This window comes from Aotus nancymaae, unplaced genomic scaffold, assembly GCF_030222135.1.
Source record: "Aotus nancymaae isolate 86718 unplaced genomic scaffold, 86718_ANA_hifiasm-v0.15.2.pri h1tg000014l, whole genome shotgun sequence".
Lineage (NCBI taxonomy): Eukaryota > Metazoa > Chordata > Mammalia > Primates > Aotidae > Aotus > Aotus nancymaae.
The window spans coordinates 34,780,026-34,804,041 of record NW_026988425.1 but is presented as its reverse complement, the minus strand read 5'-3'; the positions used below and the strand labels follow the sequence as shown (position 1 = coordinate 34,804,041).

At 36.1% G+C, this 24,016-nt stretch overlaps 1 protein-coding gene across 1 annotated transcript in view; it reads right to left on the bottom strand.

Annotated features, from left to right (window-relative positions):
- Nucleotides 1-24,016, bottom strand: part of SPEF2 (sperm flagellar 2) — a 194,538-nt gene that overhangs the window by 107,537 nt on the left and 62,985 nt on the right. The window contains exons 11-16 of the mRNA XM_064375924.1: nt 13,582-13,801; nt 12,464-12,618; nt 10,913-10,988; nt 9,183-9,244; nt 7,135-7,238; nt 3,503-3,759 (exon numbers count right to left, since the gene is read on the bottom strand). Coding sequence (XP_064231994.1) covers nt 3,503-3,759; nt 7,135-7,238; nt 9,183-9,244; nt 10,913-10,988; nt 12,464-12,618; nt 13,582-13,801 — 874 coding nt within the window. The remainder of the gene's footprint in view (nt 1-3,502; nt 3,760-7,134; nt 7,239-9,182; nt 9,245-10,912; nt 10,989-12,463; nt 12,619-13,581; nt 13,802-24,016) is intronic.

Here is a 24,016-nt window from a genome sequence, read left to right as displayed (position 1 = left end):
GTAGTTTCAGAGTAGAGAATCTGAGGATTGATTATGACAGACGAGAATGAAAAATGATGGGTCATCATGAATAACTAACTTGAACTGAATTAGAAAAATTAATATGGTGATGTAAAAATTAAGATGAAAGAACAAGGTGGCCAGAATGTCAAATATGCATAAAATTATTTCTTGATATTATATTGCAATACAATAAAATTATTCTGTTTCTTTTTAGACTTTATGATCTCCCTGCAGAATAGACATAAAGGAATAGACCTGAAGAGACCAAAGCAAACAAACAAAAAAACAATCTCAACAGCTCTGATTGAGTCCTATTCTGGATTTATGGTACAAAGTCCAGAATATTCACCAATTTAGAATAAATAAAAAATCATAAAGAGAAGAGAAAGCCTTGAACTAGATTAAAAGAAATTAGAATTACTCAATGGAAGAGAACATTGAATAGTGAATTAATAGGCTTCAAGAAAATGAAGAACCCTCACGGGATACAGTAATCAGTTGTTCTTCATCTCCATTCATAATAGAACAAGGGGAAATCAATTTAGAATACAGAATGATGCTTTAAAATTCTTGATCTGTAGAAACCTGAAGAACATCATCACCAGCATCCAGTCCCTAAATTCCTACCTCCTTTTTTCCAAATGTATCCGCATTATGCTAACTTCACTTTATGCTTTCTAGCAAACCTAAACTGCGTCAGTGAACACTTCAAGTTCTCTCTGTCCTTTAACAACTCCAATTTCTGTGTCCTTCTGTACCAGCCTTAGATGATATCATTTTTTAAGACTTATGCTGGTAGATATCTTTGAATAAAAATGCACAACCTTTATTCTAATTCCCTAGCTCAAAAAATCAGCTGAGCTCTTTCATATATATATATATGAAATAATTATATAAATAATTATATAAATATATATTATTTATATAATATATATAAATTATATAATATATATATTAAATTACATAATGTATATTTATATATAATTATATAAATAAATATATATAAAATATAATTATATATATATAATTATATTAGCTGAATTTTTAAGCTTATATATATATATATATAGCATATATATATATATAGCATATATATATATATATATATATATAGACTGTTTTCTAAAACAAATAAGGAGAGAAATAAAAAAACTAAAAAACTAACAAATATCCTGTGGCCATAGCTCTTTTTTTTTCTTTTAGAGATAAACTTCTTGGGCGTTATCTCCACTCACTCTCCATCTTTGCCCCTCCCACTCACACCTCACTGCAATCCTTCCTTTTCTCTCCCACCCTCCATGAAATGGCTTGCATAATGGTCACCAAAAATGCCAAAGGACACATTTCAGTCCTTATTTTGGCTTCTCTGTAGTACTTATAGGTAAAATTTGGCATACAATTCTTAAAAGCTGTTATACATATTATGCCATTTTATACTCAACAGAAACTTGTAATGTAGGATCAAGATTCCATAATTAGCTTCAAATTGCACAGTTCATAAATGGTAGAGAAGGGATTTGATTCTCGGCAATGTGCCTCCAGATTCTGGACTCCTTTTTAATTTTTATAGTCTTTGTTGAATTATACTTGCCAAAAAAATGTATACACGAATATACAGCTCCATGAATTCCTGAAGTGAAGACAGTCAGCACCCAGATATACAGATATACAAACATCATCAATCCCAGAAGCCCCCTCCTGTTTCTTTTCAATTACTATTAGCCACAAAGGGTCAGTATTTGACGGCTGAATTCAAACCTGTCTGTACCTCTCACCAGAGGGTGAACGTTACTGTTCTATCTCAGGCTGACCAATGACGAAACAGCGGAGGCAGTCACCTCCTTTTCCATTCCGATGCAGCCTTTTACTCTCACAATGGCCATTCCCTCTCCTTACGTTCCCAGTCTCCTGCCCATTAGTTTTGAGTCTGGACCATTTATCTCAGGCCAGCCCTGGCAGGACTTTGTAGCCCACATGGCTTTGGATGTAAAGTGCTTCTCTGTGATGACGTTCTTCAGGTTTCTCCATAGACCCCGAGCACTGCAACTGCATGCTGCACCCGATCCTAGTGGCTAGGCTCCCACTCAGCCCAGGCTCCTGCTGGTCTGGAAGGGGGACGGGGTGACACATTTCCCTGGAAAATTTGTCCTCCCTTGGCTTATGAGACATTCCTCTCCCAAGCTTTCTTCTTCTCCATTTAGCTGCTGCTTCTAAACACTACTTCCTTTGCTTTCCCCACTAAATTCTGGTTACTATCTATAGAGCAATGTGATTTTTTTGGAGGCAGGGTCTCGCTCCGTTACCCAGGTTGAAGTGCAGTGGTGTGATCATGACTCATTGCAGCCTCAAATTCCTGGGCTCAAGTAATCCTCCCACCTCAACCTCCCAAGTAGCTAGAATCACAGACATGTGCCTCCACGTTGGGCTTTTTTTTTTTTATTTTAATTTTTTGTAGAGACAAGGTCTTGCCATGTTGCCTAGGCTGATCTCAAACTCCTGGGCTCAAGTATTTCAAATCATCTTTTTTACAATGTGGAAATGGTCTCAGCTGAACACAATTTATTTTCATTTCTAAGAACAAGAATCATTTGTATTACTATCAATTTCCTACTATTTCTAGAGTTATAGAAGAATTGAGTCAAAACCCATGAAATCAGGTACCCCCAAGGGTTCAAGAGTCAATACTCAGCCTTCTAGTAAAATGATGTGCAGGCAATCATTTGTTGATTTCAAAGCCTTCTATCATTTTTCCCTGATGTATTTACCACATGTTTATTATCATGTGCCAGATTCTATCTTAAGCATGTAACTCTGATCTCATTTAATACCCATAACAATCCAACAAGCCATTCTATCATAAAGATTGTGACACTGAGGCTCAGAATAATAAAATAACTTTCCCAAGGTCAAATATCTCCTCATACATAAGAAAGCCAAGGTTCAAGAATCAATGCTTTTACCAATAAGTATTTAAGTTGTAGAATAAAGGATTTTTTTTCAAGGTTGAAAAAGAGTTAAACAAACTATGAATTTTTGCAAGAAGATTCAACCCCATCATGTGATGTTTTCAGCCAACTGATACCTGCTCTTCAGAATACTTGGTCAAAGGAGAGGATGTTATCAGATCCTTTCTTACAGCACAGATATGGTTTATGACCCTCAAGAGGGTGACCCACCAAAACATGCTAGAAAGTCACAAAGCCCTCTTCTATATATGCACGTCTCAAGAAAACACCCCTATGCCAGGGGATCTCCCAAGTTGATGAAAAGGTTCAGTGAGATGCTTGCAGTTGGACTGGAATTTAGTTCCAGGCTTTGCCCACAGTACTGAATGCTAACAGTTAAAGCAAGAGGCAACTATGCTCAGCTACATAATTCTTTGATAGGCTGAAGTGGATTATTTTGTACTCCCTTATAATTGTAAATGTGAGTATTCGTGGATTCAAAGAACAAACAGTTTTCATTGTAAAAAATGTGTCAAAAAAGGTGTCCAGCTTACCTATTATATCATTCATGCGACTCATTGAGGAATTATCTGAAATGTCTAATAATATGACAAAATCAAATGCAGAAGAGGGAAGAGGTACTTCTTTGGAAGTCACAGGATCAATAGCCAAAGTGGATTTTTGTGCTTTTTTTCTCTCCACTTCTATGAGGTTTCTATTGCAGCCCATAAGAGCTTCTTCCAGAAGCTGTGCTTGGTTTAAAGTCATTGGAAAACCATCTAGGATCCAGTCTTGATTCACAGGTATCATGCTAAATTGAAACAGGACAACTCATGAATATTTTGTTAGACACGGGTACTTTGGAAATAATATGATGAATTTTTCTCTTTTCTTTCAATTCCACAATAACTTCCTACTGCATGAATTTCATTACTTCATAGCTAAAAGATTAAGTTTTCTAATGTGCCACATTAATGTGCTTAAAATACTTCTGTGGATACTTGCTGTCCTCCAAATCTATTCCAGATGTTTTACCACATTAAAATTAACTGGCCACACCTGTATTAGTCCTTTATCACACTTGATAAAGACATATCTGAGACTGGGCAAGTTACAAAAGATAGAGGTTTAATTGGACTCACAGTTCCACATGGCTGGGGAGGCCTCACAATCATGGCAGGAGGGAAGGACGAGCAAGTCACATGGATGGCAGCAGGCAAAGAGAGAGCTTGTGCAAAGAAACTCCCGTTTTTAAAACCATCAGATCTCATGAGACCCATTCACTATTACGAGAAAGTGATACCATAGGAAAGACCTGCCCCCAGGATTCAATCATCTCCCACCAGATCCCTCCCACAACACATGGGAATTATGGGAGCTACAATTCAAGATGAGATTTGAGTGGGACACAGCCAAACCATATCAACACCTTATTTTTCTATAACTTGTTATCGCTTAAAATTTTGAACCATTTACTTCAAACAAACTCATCTCTTCAATGTAATGTTAGTATGAATTGCATTTTCTATCTTGTGTTCATAGACTATTCCTCCTTTGGACCTCAGTTTCCTCATTTATACAATGGGGTTACATAACATACCACATAAGGTAGCTGTGAGGATTAACTGAAATGATGTATTTTAAAACCTCAGCACAGAGCTTAGCACATACTGGATACTTGTACTGCCAACCGGGAGAGCTCTTCCTATCCCAGCCAATCCTGTGTAGGGTCATAGTAGCCTGATCTGAATTTCTCTGACTTTCACTTACTTCGCCATGCAAGTGGTGATTATATTTCTCTGCTCAACACAAATTCAAGTGAATCTTTTAAAATCTCAATTAGATTATACGATGCTGAACTGCAACTGGGATTTTGCACTCAGCACAGTATCCTCTTTAGAGAATGGGTGTTCAATAATTATTGTTTTAATTTGCAGCTGGAAAACAAGGTGAGAAAGGCATAAACTTCAACTTTGTTCTTCTAAGCCCTTAAATTATGCAAAATTCAGTTTTTGGCCTTTGGATTAAAAGGTTAATTTCATTTGTTTCTGTTGAAACTCATATTAAACAATGGAATGCCCTTTCCAAAGGTTTCTGAGTCTGCTTCGGGGACTGCATGTGATCCTTCTGATAGTGTAGCAAGGAAGGGTGGGGAAAACAGAAGTTAAGGGAGATTTCATTACTTGTTCAAAGTCACAAAACTAAAAATCACCCAAATCCATGATCTTTCTACAGTATCAAGCTGTCTTCAGGTCACTGCCTATATTTTCCTCATTAGGGTATTAAGAGCAAGAAAAGGTTTCATTTTGCTTTTATAACTTGTCTAGAGCTTGGTGAAGCATTCTGCATAGAACAAATCTGTTGATTCATTGGGCTAAGATGGGAAAGAGAATTCCCTTGAGTACAGTACCTCCACCCACAATCACAGGAGCCACTTCAGAGGAAGGGGGAAGTCAGGGCTACCCTTGTTCAGCTGTAATGTGAGGACGAGATGATGGGGAGTCAGGAGCTGGGGCTATACCACTAACCCCATGTAACTGGAGCACCTCACTGAACTGTCATGTGCCTCCCTTTCCTTATAGAAAAAGGAGAAATTTAGACTGGATCAAAGATTTCACACCTATGACTGTCATCTGGAGGTTCCTCAGGGGCAATGAAGATGGTGGCAGTGGAAGGAGGGTCATAGAGTTCTGACGATGGGGTGTGGAGGTTTCAGTTCTACTGAAACTAAAGTGAAGAGCTGCTTTATATCTGATGCTTTTCATATGCATTTTTCTTTGGAACAGAAGCAAAGAATCCCATGGCTGAAACATGTTTTATGCCACTTCTGAGAAATGTTACCGCTATTACAGTGAGGCCCCTCCTAGATCTAGGCAGCCCTGAGATCTGATTTCTAGATACATCATCAATGAGAAGTAACTTAAATCTTTAATGTCATCTTTTAAGAAAAGTCCATTCCAGACGCAGAGTAGAACTCTCAGCCCTCCTTGGTCTCACTGGTTCCACATCCCACATCTCACTATCAATTCTGCTTCCTCACCTACTCTAAGCTGTTCACAACTCTTTCCTGGGGGGCGTTTTGACAGTTTTCTCCATCCCGCTTGGCCTTATCTCTTCATTACATGTATCAGCTGAGTCTCTGTGGCTTCTTTTTTCCCCTCAGATTTATTGAGGTATAACTGACAAATTAAAAAATATTTTATTTAATGTGTACAAATGACCTTCTGATATATGGATGCAATGTGAAATGATTATGGTAGCCCCTCCATAGCTGCAGTTTCACTTTGGTGGTTTCAGTTACCTACGGCCAGCTATGGTCTGCAAATAAGTGAGCACCGTACAATAGGATATTTTGAGAAAGACCACATTCACACAACTTTTATGGAGTAATGTTATGAAAAATTATTCTGTTTTATTTTTGTTGTTATTTTCTTACGTGCCTAATTTATAAATTAGTTATTAACATAGGTATATATGTATGGTATAGAAAACACAGTATTTATAGGGATTGGTACTATGTGAGGATTCAGAAACCTACTAGGGGTATGAAACGTATTCCTCGTAGTTAAAAGTCATTCTCTGTGACTTCTTTTAGTTTTTCCTTCTTCTGCATTACAAAGGAGGGCTGAGGGGTGATTCTTCTTGCAAAGAATGGGAGAAATGACAAAATTATAGCCTATTTTTATTTTTTTAATCTCCTATCACATGTCATCTCAGTGCTGTGCACATCTTTTATTCCTTGCCTGTGCACCCTCTACTCTGCCCTTGGCTTCCTGCCCTAGCACTGCTCAGCCTTTGCCCAGCCTTTGGATCCCTGGGTTCAGCTTTCTGACTCCTCTTCCTGAAACATAAAATGAGGAAGCAACATGGTCTCTGACCACAGAGTTGAGTCTTTCCCTTGGCTTTTCCAGTTATTCAATTTCTCCTTAAATTCCCCACAGGTAATAGAACCTGACTATATTCATGTCTGGGTATAAGAAGTTAAGATTGGTACAGGAGTAGAAGTGGAATATAGGGATTTAAATCACAAAATATGTCTATCTTTTCATTGCTGTATATTTTCTTATACAGATGAGTGAAATTTATGAGATACTAAAACAAAAAAATTCCCATATTATTCTTTATACATCTTTGTGTGATAAAGAATATATTAAATAGATATGAAGAAGAAAAATGCAATACATACTTAATAGCATTTACCATGATGTCAACAAGCAGCATGTCAGGAATGCTCTTTCCTTTCTTCAGTAACTGTTCTGATTTTGCACCAAGCTGAGCACGTGTAGTGAGCTGTGAAAATAAACAAGAAATGACAGAAGATGGCTAATTCAAAAGTCAAATTCCAAACATTTGGAGGAAAAATCAATTAAATGACTGTGCTCTCTGATGATGACACTGATCATGTGGCACAATTCTGGAGTCAGGAAAGCACTTCAGGAAAATTAGTGCACAGAACTTGAGGCTCTTCCTTTGAATCTCCTTCCCTTCCAAGCTCGTATTTTTCAAATTTCAGCTGCTTTTGCATCCCCAAATTTAATTCTCTAATACCTGAAATCAGAAATATTGAGCTCTCTTCTTGGGTTCTATCCACTCATGACATGCGGACTGGGGCATGCCCTCTGGGGAAAACCCATATAAACATGGTCCTTGCCCAGTGACGTTCTCATCTTTCCATAGTCAAATTCCACACATTTTCTGTCTGCTGTTGGCTGCTTGCTTATTTGCTGTCTTCTTTTAGCCCTCAAATAATTAGCTTTTATATTTTGCCTGGTGTTTATAATTGTATTTGTAGGTTAGTCCAATACAAGTTATTCAATATCACTGAAACAGGAACTTCCCTAGAGTCTATTCTTAACTCAGCAACCAGAGTGAGAATTTTATGTCAAATGGTGTAGCTCTATTCCAAACCCTATTAAAACTCTCCCTTTTACTCCAAATGTCCTGATAATTGCCTGAGTCTCTGACTGATCTGATTCTTCTCCTTCTTCACATATGTCTCTAACCTCCTCCCTTACTAAATAAAATACTCTCTGGCCCCTCTGGCCAGGCACCTTTCTGCCTCACTATCCTCACAGTCTGGAACACTCCCCAAATCCAGTGCACTGGTTCTCTCACCTCTTTGGATCTGCTTAAGGCTCCCTTTCCCAAGGAGGCCTGCCTAACATCATAAGATGACCAACTGTGCCTCTTTCGCTTTTTATTTTTTTTATCCCCATCACAAGTTATCTCACTGCTCTGCACATCTTTTATTCTTTGCCTGTGCACCCTCTACTTGCTCCACTCCATGTTTCCTTTTTCATGACACTCATCATCATCTTCAATACCATATGTATCTATATGTTCATAGTTTATTATGTCTCTCTCCATTAGAATGTAAACATCATAAGGTCAAGGACTCCTGTCTTTTGTATTTACTGGTATATCCAAGTTATTAAAACAAAACAACATATGCTCTTTGAATTGAATTGAATATAGAATTTGTGCAAAAATCAATAAATGTAAATATAAAAACATACTTATCCTTTCTTCTAATTCATATTTCAACTGCACAGAGTAAAAATTGTAAGTCCCCTTTTCTTGCTTTTTCTGAACCCACTTCCCTTCCCATTGGTCATCTTGTTTACAGTTTGGTGTATATTCTTCCAAAACTTTTTCTATCTTTAAGCATTTTTGAAATCTAAAATATTATAAAACTGTTTTTCATAATGAGATGCATTATAAAAATAATCAAATGTAATAAAAAATAAAATTTCACTTGATTTAGTCTGGCCATTTTATTTGATGACCAATTAGTTTCCATTAGGAGAAATAGTGAATTGTTGTAAACATTTTCTCAGGAATTAATAAAAAAATTCTATAGAGTCACCAACAAGAGTAAGGATAATATCTGGAAAAAAATATTTAAAGGTAAAGAGGGTATAAGGGAAATAAAAGTCATAAATTAAATGGTAAAGAAAAACACACAAAAATGAGCTTGGCCTTAGTCTAAAATTTTTAAAAGCACATGTTTATTACCCTGGCAAAAGTAGAGAGTAATTTCCACTGCTTTTGATATAAATATTAAGAATACAAAGAATGCTAAGTAAAGTCAGATAAGCTAATATTATACCATCGAATTTACTTTAAAACCAAAGAGCACACTGCAATTTAATTGCATTTGAAGACACTCCAAAAGGCCATTAATCATGACACATTTTAATATGCTAGTAGCTAAATTTAGATCATAACACTTACTTTTAAGAGACTATCACTTGATTTGACTTCTTCAGCTTTTGGTGTTTTATCAGCATTAGCATCTAGCAATAAGAAAGGTGGTAAGAATAAATTTCTGGTATTCATACCTATCAACCACAGCAGTATTTGACCATCTATGGTTTTGGACATAAGGGTTATGATCCAGCTATGCCTGAGATATTCAGGGGAAGGAAGTAATAGAATCACCACAGTATAGCTTTTACCTTCACTCACACCATTAAGATCCTGGCCACTGTGTATCTCGGTGTTTCTGCTTCCTCCTTACTTCTCTCCCTGACACTCTCCCTGCCTCCCTCCCTTATTCCCTCCCTTTCTGCATGATCTGAGCTCATAAAAATATCATGAGGAACACTTTAACACAGTCAGGGGAAGCTTTTCAGAAGACAGTCAAGTTTTTTTAAAAAAACATTAAAATGTTAATTTTTTACACTTTTATATTCCTGGATTACCAAGTTATAGATAAATATCTTAAAAGCTGATGGCTCTAGAAGTCAGAGGTGTTTTAAATTAAACTCTGTGAAAAAAAAGAAAAGTTTTAAGAGTTTGTTTAGTGGGCCAGGCATGGTGGCTCACGTCTGTAATCCCAGCACTTTGAGAGGTCCAGGTGGGTGGATCACCTGAGGTTAGGAGTTTGAGACCAGCCTGGCCAACATGGTGAAACATCATTTCTACTAAAAATACAAAAAATAGCTGGGCGTGGTGGTGGACGCCTGTAATCCCAGCTACTCAGGAGGCTGAGGAAGGAGAATCACTTGAACCCAGAAGGCAGAGGCTGCAGTGAGCCAAGATCATGCCATTGCACTCCAGCCTGGGCAACAGAGGGAGACTCCATATCCAAAATAATAATAAAAAAAAGAGTTTATTTATAATTACTTAGACTAATATATAATAAAATATGTAATAAAATAATAGTTTTTAAAATCAACTAAAATTATCCTTAAGAAACAGATAACAGGAGTAAGGGACAGATAATGTCCTTTTAAAAAAGGAAAGTCCAACTGCTCTAGAGCATTGTATGCTCATAGTAAACGTGGACATTGTTCAACGGTAATGGCAATAATAATGATAGCACAGGAGGAGCTTGGCTTCATGCTAGAATACGAGGAAGCTATTTAATATGGCAAAGCCTTCACTAGTACATACAGAAAAAGAAATATTTAATATTTAAAATTGTTTTCCTTCAATCGTTCTACAAAGGATCTGAAGGACTGCAGCCCAGATCCCAAGGGAGATAACGTTTTATGTTTGAGAAACTTAGTTGTATTGGCAGTGCCCAAGGCTGAGAATAAACTTAGGAACCACTGTGCATATAGGTTAAAAAGACCAGCTTCTGCAATACAATGAACAAAGCAGCACATAGAAAGCCCCAATTGTACTCATACACACAGTCTTGCACAGGTGACAACAAGAAAAGACTGTCTCCCTGCAGAGCCAGGAAGAAGGAGGATGATTTATCCTGGTTTCTTTCATAACAGCAACAAAATTGATCAACTATCCGAAGGAGGCTGAAAAGATTTCCTTGTAATTTTCATCTTACCTCCAGCTGTAGGCAAGAGTGATCTTGTTCCCTCTGTCAAATGGCTATATGTTGACAACTATGTAACACTTCCCTTGGTTCCTATTTCCCTGAAAATATGTTTGTGCTCACATATATGTGCTCTTATTCTCTCTCTAATGCAAATAGCAGATGATTTGTTTTGAGATCTTACTAAGTATTGTATCACCTTCTGTTTCTGGTAATACTTCATCTGAAACTGGACCAGCTGAAAATATATTCTGTGGATCCTTTGGAGAGAAAACACATACACAGGGAGAGATTTTAATATTGCTATATTTTAATAATCCTCCTAATTTCATATTTGTAAGTAAAGGTTTGAGAACAAATACAATAGTTTTTATCTATAACATTAATGATTTTAAAGGGAATTGAAGTTTCAGTCCTAAATTATTATTTCCAGAAACAAACAATATTGGATGATAACTGCACTTACAGAAATACACAATAACCTGTGGTATAATCTGTCTTTTGAATGGTCTTCAATTACTATGTAAAATATGCCAACTACTATTTTGAAAAGATAGTGGAACGTGAGGAAAGGGTAGTGTATATGGAAAACCATCTATAACATGGAAGAAGAGATATGTCACCATGAATAAAACTTCTCCCAGTTATTTTCAGAATTAATTGTTAAATGGTATTTATTTTTTTCAGGCTATGCAAATGACCTGGATTAGATTCTTAGCTAATTTATTCATTGCAGAGGCAGCATAAAGTAGAGAGAGGAAAGAGTAGTGGACTTAAAATCTGGCATCGCAATCATAGAGAAGCCACTGACAAGCCTTCTGACTCCAAGCAAACTAATTCATGCTTAGGGTCTTTACTGTCTGCTCTGTAGAATGATGGGGCTGGACTACATCAAGGATTCTGAAGGTGGGGCTACATCTTCCTATTCACCCCTCCACCCCAGGAACCTTCATGCAATAATGTAATGAGATGCAATATTGATGGGAACACGGTATAGGTAAACCTTTCAGAGAGCCATCCCCCAGCTGGGATCTACTATTATAGATCAAGTGTCAGCATACTACAGCTCATAGACCACATGTGGCCTGCCAACTGTTTTTATTTAGTTTCTGAATGCCACTGAAGCAGCTGACCACTGTGAGACTAGAGACAGAGACAGGAGTCCTTCTCTACCTCGCTACCTGCTGGGCCTCAAAACCTGCCTCAGCCACTGCCCAGGGCCAACACTGGGTCTCTGACTACACCCTGGGGACTTTGATGTTGGTAATAACTGCCAGAAGCTGAGTGGGACGATCTCGGTCCAGGAGTTGGTGATTTCTTGAGTTCCCCAACAACAATCATATGCCACCCTCCCACCCTCTGCAACCTCCTCACTTCACCCACCCCCACTTACCAGCTAGTGGTTTTTTCCTCAGGAGAATGGCTTCTGCTGATGGCTACTACACACAAAGTGGGCCCACCACATTAGGCGGTCCACCCAGACAAACTGGTGGGAAACAGGAGATCTCTCTTGTTGTACAAGTACCCACATAATATCCTCGATTTTGCCTCTTGGCCTAAAATTTGTCCTAAATAGTTAACTTAAATGTTTATTCTCTAGACTTTTATAGAACCTAAATCTTACTCTCTGGGTCTGTACAGAAAAAACCTCTGGTCTAGAAGACCTTTTAGATTCCATCCGGATCCAAATCTCGAATGTGCTAGGCACAGAAAAGAGAAGTAGAATCACACTTGCCTGGCTTTCTTTAATCTCCTCCTGCAGAACTGGCAGAGCATCTTCTTCATCTTTTTTCTGAACTGGTAGGGCCTCAGTGACTTTTTCATTGTCATGAAATGCTTGGATAGCTTCTTGGACAAGAGTGTCAATAGAAAGTATCTGCATAGGAAAGTCTAAAGTTCAAAAGATAATTTTATAAAGAGCTTTTCATTTGGGAAATTGAAATTGTTGACTTTATGTTCTGGATTTACCCTATAACACTGTCTTCCAGTCCCACTAGAACTGTCTTTTGGATCAAGCTTCTTCTTAAAAATTGGGACAAGGTTGGGCGCAGTGGCTCACACCTGTCATCCCAGCACTTTGGGAGGCCGAGGTGGGTAGATCACAAGGTCAGGAGATCAAGACCTCCTGGCCAAGATGATGAAACCCCATCTCTACTAAAAATACAAAAACTAGCTGGGTGTAGTGGTGTGCATCTATAGTCCCAGCTACTGAGGGGGCTGAGGCAGGAGAATCGCTTGAACTCGGGAGGCAGAAGTTGCAGTCAGCTGAGATCGTGCCACTGCACTTCAGCCTGGGTGACAGAGCGAGACTCCATCTCAAAAATAAATAAATGAAAATTGTGATAACATTCATATAAAGTTAAGCATTTTCACCATTTTCAAGGCTGCATTTCAGTAGCACTTAGACTTTCACAATGTGTGCAACCATCACCATTATATTGTTCCTGAAATTTTTCATCACCCTAAAAGGAAATCCCAAACCAATTAAGCTGTCACTCCTCATTCCCCTACCCCTGCCTCTGGCTGCCAATAATTCAACTTCTTTCTCTATGTATTTGTCTATTTTGGATATTTCATATAAATAGACTCGTACATTATGTGACCTTTTATGTCTGGCTTTTTATACTTAGCATAATGTTGTCAAAGATCATCCACGTTGTAACATGTATCAATATTTCACTCATTTTTGTGGCTGAATAATCATAGCCTGAACAATTATAAAATGTTTGATGATAGAGATTTCTCAGCATATTAGCAGTGCTTCTTGTATGCTTTTTATAGACATAGACATTTGCAGCTATAGTCCATGTAAACAGAACCTAATGGCAGGGAGAGAAGGAGAAGAAATTCTACCTTTTTGTAGAGACCTTAAAATGGTAGTTTTTCCACTTAATGTTTTCCCCAATAAGCATCCTTTAACAGCAAATGAAGGTAATTCAGGTGTTGTTGATTCCGCTTGAGGAGGAAGAGACTTTTCAAATAGTCTGCGAAGAACATGGCCCAGTATGCAATTGTTGGAGGGAGGTACATTGTCAATCATTTCTTCTGGTAAGGCCCACTCTCCAATCATGTTCTGTAAAAATAACAATCAAATAAGCAGAAATATTCTGAAAAGTGGCATTGAAGTCTTTAAAAAATTTAAATGTTGAAAGTAAATCCAAATTATAGCAAACAAAAGCCAACAATGCTTTAATTATATTATAAAAATGAATAATAACATTAAATAGTTTCATATTAGAGGGCAGAAAAATGCTTCCTACATAAAAGAAAAAAAAATCTTAGCTTATGAAAGTGAGCATATAAATTGAGACATTTTGTAATCTAGGTTGAACATTAAGACATTTAAATTGATGTTACCACCAGTAAGTAGATAAAAGACAGTAATCATTCATCTGCTATCTTATGCAAGTATTAAATTTATTTTACAATATTTTAAAGTAATAAAAGGGAATTTTTATGCTCAATATAGCATTCTCTAAGTCCACCATGTTTAACTCCCATTTTATTCAAGCTTCTTGCTGAAATGATCAAATGATTAGATGGAGAGAAAAAACACTTTACGGATTGCATTCTCTGATTTCCACGTAATAAAATTAGAAGTTGATTTTAGGAAGATAGAAAAAAAATAAGTATTTTAAAATTAAAAGCATTCTTTAAAAGTAATTCTTGTATGAAAGAGAAAATTGAGAGTATAAAGTCTAAAAAGAACATTAAAACAACAGATTTATTAAAAATATAGGGTGGAATCAAACTGTACACATAGGAAAATACCCCTTAGCCTAAAATGCCTTGATCTAGGTGCAGTGTTCAATAAATCAGTAGAGTGACTACAGTAAACAATAATCTATTGAATATTTCAAAAGAGCTAGTAGACAACAAATCAAATGTTCCTAGCATAAAGTTAAATGTTTAATGTGGCAGATATCCCAATTACCCTGATTTGATTATTTTATATTTTATAGATGTATCAATACATGTTTTTATTATGTATTAATAAAAAGTAAAATAAAATAGGAAAATAAAGTAGACATTAAAATAGGCAATAAAGGTAATTTTAAAATAATCAAACTAGGAAGAAAAAACTTGTAAAAGTAAAAATGGAAATTAATATATTTGAGAGTAAAACTATCCAGATACTCTTTATTGATAAAATTCTAAAACTTATCCTTATTAATTGTGATAATGAAATTGCTATTACTTGACACAAAGGTAAAGAATAGCAAGTATCAATGTTGTAACATAATAGGAATAAAGGTAACAACAGACACATGTACCCTCTGTTCATCATAACACTATTCACAATAGAAAAACATGGAATCAACCCAAGTGCCCATCAAGAGTGGATTGGATAAAGAAAATGTGGTATATATACACCATGGAATAGTACACAGCCATAAAAAAGAATGGTATCATGTCCTTTGAAGCAATATGGATGCAGCTGGAGGCCATTATCTTAAGCAAACTAATGCAGAAGCAGAAAATCAAATACTGCATGTTCTCACTTATAAGTGGGAGCTAAATACTGAGTACACATTGACATAAAGATGGGAACAATGAACACTTGAGACTACTGGAAGGAGGAGATGGGGAGAGTGGCAAGGGCTAAAAAACTACCAATTGGGATCTACGCTTACTACCTGGGTGACAGGTTCAGTCATACCCCAAACCTAGCATTGTGCAATATACTTCTGTAATATTTGTTACAGATTGTTATAGAAGTACATTGCATGGTATAATTTTAATAAAAGGAAGAGGGGAAAAAATGTTAGGTACAACTATACTATAATAAATTTGGATTTATTAGTGCATGGCAATAAATGATATTCTAAGAAAGTGCAAATGATTAAAATAAAATCTTTGGAAAGACAAAAGCCATAAACGAAATGAAAAAAGTAGTCTGAGAACTATACCTATGAAACTTGAAGACACTAATGGTTTACAGGAAAATATTCTTTCCTTAACTGAACAGAAATTTAAATGTTTGAAAGTCTTCTAGAGTATAGAAGATTAAAGATAAAGATACTAACTGACATTGACTGCATACTATGCAGCATATACTGTTGTTTTCATGAATTATCTCAAAAGATTCTCACACAACTCTTACATAAGTATTACTATTATCTTTCTGATTTTTAGAAGAAAATCTGACTATTGCAAAGAATAAGTTATTTTTTCATGGTCATAATAAAGAGTAATGGCAAAACCTAGATTGGAACCCAGGCAGTCAGATCGCAGAACATGTACTCTGATTGAATAACAATTATTTCATGAATCCAAGGAAGGTTAAATACTAGAAAGCCTATGTACTATATTCATTAATAGGTTAAAATAATAATAAAAAAGCATATGATCATTTTGACCAAGAAACAACTGATGAAACTCAAAATTCATTTCTGATTTTAAAAGTACAAGTAAATCAACAAAATAAAACAACCTCTTAGTAAGTTATGAATTGAAGATAACTTTCCTAACACTCTCTGGACCAATAGCAAACCAAAAGGAACTATACATTTTTCCACTAAAGGCAAGAACAAGAAAAAGTTGCTTATCATGAGTACTATTAGTCACATTATTTTGGAAGTTCTAGCCAGTGCAACAAAATATGAAAAAGAAAGAAACAGTACTGTACTTAGAAGTAATGGTGGCTGCTGAAGAGCAGTTCCTGGTGTAGAGGTGGCAGCTGCAACCTGAACTGCTACTAGTGCTCTGGGGTGGTGGTGGCAGTGACAGTTTTCTTGTCAGACTTTGCTATGATGGTTCTGGTCTGGAAGTTTAACCTTGAGCCTACTTCTTGAGCCCACCCACTGATTCTTTGAGCTTCCCAACATATTTTGAGTATTTTCTTTTCCTGCTTACTCAGCAAGTCATTTTTTTTTGCTTGCAATTTTTTTTTTGCTTTAAAATATTTTGTTTGTAATTTTTTTTTGCTTGCAAATATTTTTTGCTTGCAAATTTTTTTGCTTGCAATTTTTTTTGCTTGCAAAATTTTTTTGCTTGCAAATTTGGTTTTGCTTGCAAAAGCTGACAAAGTCATTAGAATTAACAAAAAATGCATAGTCTGTATATAGAAAGCTTCAAAACTTGACTATTAAGAAAAATGACTTGAGTAGAGGGTGAGATAAAAAGGTTCAAAATTATAAATCATTTAATTCTCCCCCAAATTAATCTAACAATGTTTAATGACAACAAAAGTGCTAGTGTCATTTCTCCCTAGTTCTTGCTCAAAAGTCGGTATGACAAATGATTTTAAAGTTAAGATGAAAGAATAAATGTAATTGGCAAAAAATGTCCATTAAAAATACTTAAAAAGGAAAGTAATGGGAGTGTTGCCTTATAAGTTATAAAAGCACTGTTAAAAATATGGTAATGAAAAGAATGAGTTTCCGGGACAGAATATTCAGTGTACAAAAATATAGATTCTAGAAACAGATCTAATTATATGTAAAAATTTAGTATGTAATAAAGTTTATGCTTCACATTAGCAGAGAAAGAATAGATTATTTTACAACTGATATTTGAATAACATAAGCAATGCCCATTTGGGGGGATAAAGGAGCTCCCTCATCAATATAGGTGCTTGTGAAATCCAAAGATGGAACCAAAACAAAAGACAGGGTCAGTTTGATTTTTTTTTTTTTTTTTTTTGAGGAAGGTATGCATCTTTGTTTTGAGTATGATTTAGCTCAAGTTTCCTAACGATTTTCTGGAGGGGACCTCTCTGAAAAGATCTAGTTTAGTTTAAAAATTATTGGCCAAATTTGATCACTAACTTGAATGACATTTTTTTCATTTTAGTCAAATAGATGATGTATGGTTTATAAATATTACTACACTACCATTAAGTAATGAACAAGTTACATTTTTGGCTTATAAATGAATGTCCATATTATATTTTTAATCCTTAACTCTTGATTAATATGACAAAATGGCCCTTAGAGAAGTCTACAAGTCAAGCTATTTTTCTAAATACCTTGAAGTAAGAAAAGTTTGTTTAGGCCAACTTTGACAATATTTCTATAATTATGCTATGTCATATATAAATAAATATATGCCTATGTTCTTGCTTTTCTTTCATCAATATTCTTTTCATACCCATTATCTGACAAAACACACTTACTCAGAATATAAGTTGCCAAATTTGGTAAGCGCTATGAATGGCTTGTCTGGTTTTGTGCCAGAATTTCTGATATGAGAACACTGCAGATAAGAAAATACTTTTTGAAACAGAATTTTAAAACCCCAAAGTACTCATAATGTTTTTTCTTTAAAATTGGTATAATGTAATTATATACACAAATTTTAGTATAGTTAGTATATAAATATAATCTTATTTGACTGCCACTTCTATATATACTATCCTGGATTTGTAAACATTATTTTGTTTTAGTTTACTGCCTTTGGTTTTTCTAGGAGCTCTGTGTATAATGATAATCTGCATTATTCAAAATTAGCCAAATACTAAATGGATTTGCAAAATTATTGATTGCACTATAATTGATTACCTGCTTCTGCTTTCATTCATTGGAATTATTTATACTTCTAATTAGACAAATGATAATTATTTTATGTAATGTGGCCAATTAGAAATTAACCAAATAAGAAAACAGAAGCTGTAGAAATTATTTAATTTTACAATAAAAAAGACGATAATCCCAAAGCCAAGTTGAAGTGGAAAGTTTCCAATACTGTAACGATTTTGAGCTGGGCAGTCACTTAACCCTTTTAAAAGGAAACAGTCTTAGGCTGAAATCAGAAGATGGGTTTCTATTATATAACGCTTCTGCTACCTGCTTGCTTTGTACTCTCATTAATTCCGTCATCTTTGCAGCATAACAACAATATATATCTCACCAGATTGTGGTGAAGATTAAATGAAATAATGCTTGTGTGAAGAGCCTATGTGACTGCTGACTATAAACAGTTTAGGAGTTCTCAGGCAGCTGCTGGAGGCATGTAAGAGCACCACATCCAGTTGCACCCCAATCTGAAAGGCCTGCTTCCTCACAAAGAATCCGAATAGCCCTCTTCCATCACTAAGCTAGCTGTGGAATGTGGCCAAACACAATGGAATAGGATGTCACAGTGAAGAGAACAGAATGCTTAGGTTAGAAGAACTGAAGCCTGACCTGTGGAGATAAGCAGATAAAGGATTTGGTGAAACACATTCAGTAGAATCACTGCCAAATAAAGCCTACGAAGTTCCTAGCAAAGACCAAAAATAAAGGCTGAATCAAGGTAAGCATCTCCAAGGGGATGAAATCAGAACATGGGGAGTGAAAGGGAGATCAGAAGAATTGAAAAAGAAAACATGCAGACTAGAATGATGATTATTAGTTTAACTGCAATGAGCTAAAGGGATTTACTAGTTCACTAGTGACCACGAATCAGAAACTTTTATCAGAGCCATACTTTACATATTTGTTATCTATGTAGATATGATTAAATTATTTATATATATAATAAAACATATATTATTTACTCTTTCAGGTATTGTTGTAAATCGACATCTGACTAATAGGCCCAGACTCTGATGCCCAGAGTGGGCAAAACCAGGTAAATATCACATGGTATAAACAATTGCTTTAAATGAGACACTCTTTCTGTGTAGATGTATAGTCCTTGATTTATGTAAACTGTCATGAACATATAGGAAATAATTTTTAACATGTCTTGATTTTAATAATAATACTTTAACTAATTATACGTGCATAAATACTATCAGTACACACTTTTGAGAAGGTGTAAGATTCAGGATCCAACAACACGTAGGAGGTCTTACTCTCCCTGTGAATTTTTGTCTGCCTACACATAGAGATCATACAATTACAACAGAGATTAAACAGACTCGTCCGTGGTCAAAAGTCACAATCTGTTCACTAGCACTGCTTTTTTTTCTTTTTTCTTTTTTGTTTGTTTTGAGATAGAGTCTCACTATGCTGCCCAGGCTGGAGCGCAGTGGTGTGATTTTGGCTCACTGCAGTCTCCATCTCTCTAGTTCAAGCAATTATCCTGCCTCAGCCTCCCAAGTAGAAGGGATTACAGGTATGCACCACCACACCTGGCTAGTTTTTGTATTTTTAGTAGAGATGGGGTTTCACCATGTCGGCCAGGCTAGTCTCAAACTCCTGACCTCAAACGATCCATCTGTCTTGGCCTCCCAAAGGGCTGAGATTACAGGTGTGAGCCACTGCGCCTGTCCCACTGGCACTGTTTTTATTAATTGACCTACACTGACCTTTCCAGAACCTGAATTCTGAATTCCTGAAGTCGTAGTATCCACCATTTTTTACAGATCCCGTCTTTACAGATCACATGGACCTGTAGGGGGATACAACCACTCTGCTATCTAACCTAAATCCAAAGCCCTCACATGCCTCCCTATATCCTGTTGTAGGAGCCCAATGGTGACCTAGACTTCTGATTCTGGTTACTTCCAGTCTCTCATATCTTGTTGGTTTCCTATGGCCTAATGTGTCAGTAACCTTGGTCTCTTTGTTGTCAATCAGGCTAATAGAATCATGAGCATTTACAAACAGAATCTGGTTGGAAACAAACATACTTGAATGTAGGCAGAGTTGCACACTTCAAGGGCAAGCTTAAGCTCTCATGTGTCCACTGGATTCCCTTCTTGATTGTAACATTGCCCAAGTGATTGAATGCTGGTGATGCTGCTGATTTCCCCTGTAAAAACCACATGTATCTCACTCTCATTCTTGCCACCTCTAAACATCCAAGTTGGGAATGGAGCTTCCTCATTCACCTTTTCAAAAAGTGGGGAGAGCTGGCTTACTTAGATCGATTTGAATAAACAGAATCTGGGCCTTTGGAGATATTCATCAGTCCATAAAATCTCAGAGCACCTAGCACAACATTCAACAAATAATAGAGTTACATCAATAATACTTAATAGAGACATTCAAAGGTGGCTTTTGTAGAGGAGTGGTACTAGTCTGAAGGTACACATAATCCAGTGTTTGTCTGCATGGATCACTAGAACTTCCTAACATCTGCATGGCCTGACATGTCCCAGGTGTTCCCAATTTGGTAAGTTCTAAATATTTCAGAATTAAATTACCGATACATTTAGAAAGATAAGGTAAGTGCCTTTTCCTCTAAGAAACAAAAAGGATCTTCTAGGGGGATACAACACTTACACTGTTTTTGATACCTGCTAGTTTCCTTGGGTTTCCTGAAATGCAATCTTGTTTTTAACTATATTTGATAAGACCCAACAACAGATTATCTTGCTACAGTGGCCAAAGGACTTAGGGCAGAAGCTGCTAACAAACTGACTTCAAGATATTCCATAGATAGTGACCCCACAAAATGAGGCTATGCCCCTTTTAGAGGGCAGCCAATGCAGTCTAACTCTACCATGGCAAGACATTCAATCTGCCTTGATCTATGGTTAGTTGTCCCTTGTCCTACCACTCTCAGGTGTGCTTGGCTGGCTTTTCCCTTGGCCTCCACTTTCCCTGGTCCCAGCACTCTGTAATACTTAAAATAAAGTTAAGACTTGTACTAGCAACCTCAGAAATAGTTGCAGCCATTACCAATCCTCAAATTTCAGGAAAATACGAATTTATGTTCATTATGATGGATACTTCTTTAGCTATTCAAGACTTCCAGGAAGTCTTTTTCCTCAGATGTGTCCATTTTTCTTGGTCTGAACCCCTGTAAATCACTCCTAAAGCTCTCTGACTTCTCTTGTAGCATAATTACCACTTGGACTGCATCTTCTAAGATAGTAGCTTTCAAACATCTTTGACTAGGACCGCCCCCCCATAAAAAATGCATTCTATATTGTGACCTAGCATTTCTATACAGGCATATATAAAATACAAAAAAAATTTATGAAGTGCTTATCATTACTACTTGTGATATGTTTTATTTTCTATTGTATTGCATTGTATTTTATATTTACTTTGTCCTATTGTATTTTTTTTATAAATACTGGTTGTGACCTAAATTAATTTCACAATCTGGTTTTAACCTCTTTTTGGACAACAAATAATAAAGAATATTTCATTGGATAAGATGCCAGGAATCCTCAGTTTTAATTTCATGTCTGTAATGACCATCTCACGTTTATTTTTTAGATATCGTCAAACAGGGAGAGTAATTCTTAATTTTACAACAACAGTGACTCAACCCAGAGAGTCACAGTGTAGTTATTTATTTACCAAAGAATATTTTTAAAGTATTACAGTTTTCAGCATAATTTCTCATGATTGGTTATAATTAATTTAAAGACCAGCTCACTCATATCCTAGATCTTACTTGCATTATTAGACTTTTGTTATTGGTTACTTATTTTCTAGTACTTTGGAAAACTGTATTTTGTACAATTGCTGTTCTTCAATGTTTTTTATAATGTAAATCTCTAAAAACTCTTATCAACATGTGCATTATTATTATTCAAAATGCAGTAAAACTTTAGGCTTATTGGAAAATAGACAAATTAATAGTTAAATTGTATCCAAAGAAAAAGTAGTAGTGAGTAAGAGGTTAGATAATTTATTAACTGAAGCCCAAACACCTTGGGCAGAAAATCATGTCTTAGCCAGGCACAAGCCAATTGCCCATTTATAATATTTTAAGTTGTTGCATAATCTACATGGTTCCCTTGGAAGATTGTTAGAAATATCCAAGATTGATATCTTCAGAGGTTACTAAAAAGTCCTGATGCTGGAAGTAACTCTTAGTAAGGATATTCAAAACACACTTCCTAAGCTTAGTTTGATCTACAGGCCTGAAATTTAATGAAGCCATGATGAAAATACAAAGATAGAAGAGTCTAAGCTCATGGCTCATAGGGTTAGGTCTGTTTTGCATTATTACCTTTAAATCAACTGATGTCTACTTATACTTCACAAATCAACTGAATTTCATCCCTTCCAATGTGTCCCATAACCTCCCATTGTTATCCACACAGCATTATTGTCTGGAATGGTTTTTCTCTCATCCCCACTAAACTGTGAACACTGGGAGGAAAGGATCTCTATCTTATTTAACTTTCTATCTTCAACACCTAGAACAGTGCTGTTAGAAGTAGGCACTCAATAAGTATCTATTTATTGAATACATGAATCAATCAATAGTATAGACTCAATATATGTGAACTGAATAAATGAGTAACTAAATAGAAATTAAATTTTAGTAATTTTAACTAGGTACAAAGATGACTTAAGCCCCCAAATAAGATAGGCATAACCCAAAACTAGGGACAAGATCAGAAAGTATAATCCTCAAAGACAGAAGCTAGTGAAAATCCACACATCACAGATGAAATTAGCTAATACAGGAAGCATCTCCTGAAGTAACAACCTGTAGTATGGTTTTGAGTGAGCATCTCCATTAAATTAAGGCATCTCTTTTTATGTCAGCAAAAAAGCATTTCATTTAAGATGTAATATACAAAAAAGAGTTTATTAATTTGGGTTTTCCTAACAAACTATGCCAGAGACTTAACAGGGAGGTGAGAGATGTTGTAATGCCATTTTTAGGTATAAAAACAAATTGAAGTATTTCAGTTTTCTGGTGTTTTATCTCAGAGGAAAGATGGAGGACAAGTCTTCATTTTTAAAATAGATATAACCCCAAATCACCTAAAACAAATGGGTAACATCACTTAGGGAAAAATAAATGCCTGGAGAACATTGACTATATTCACAATACCAAAAACCCTCTGGTTGTAAATATTTTTTCCAAGTGAGTCCATGTTTGGGGAGAGATCTGTCACACTTAAACATGAGTAGCAATGGATTAGAGCTGGTCAGAAATTCAAATAAGTAACCTGAAAGATGCCAAAAACTAGGCAGGAAAGAAGTCAGGTTTAAAACAGTCAGGAGCTGGCAGGTCCTAAAAATCCAAGCACCTGGGCTGAGTCCAGGGTCCTGGAGTGGGGAAGAGCAGCCTATGTCAATGGGTAGGTACAATCTGCTCTATGGCAGAAGCTGTTTGTGACCTGGTTAATTTCATATTCCTAACTGGGTATTTGCCTTGGGCCTCCTAGACTAGTACGAGCTAACCGTGTTCCACATGACTGGCAGGTGAGAAAAACAAGCTGCAGATGTTCTAGCTCTGTTTGTGTCAATTGCCTAGAGCCTCCTCACTTTGCTTCCAAGCCTTTAATGTGTGTCCTGTTCTGTTCCAGTTCTGCCTAGCTTCCAACCTGCCAGCTTTGTTTTCATTTTCTAGTCTGGTTCTCACCCAATCTCAGTTTTGATCATTGGCATGCTCAAAGGACTTGGCTTGATTCCACCTCTGTTTCTTCCTGTTTCTGGCC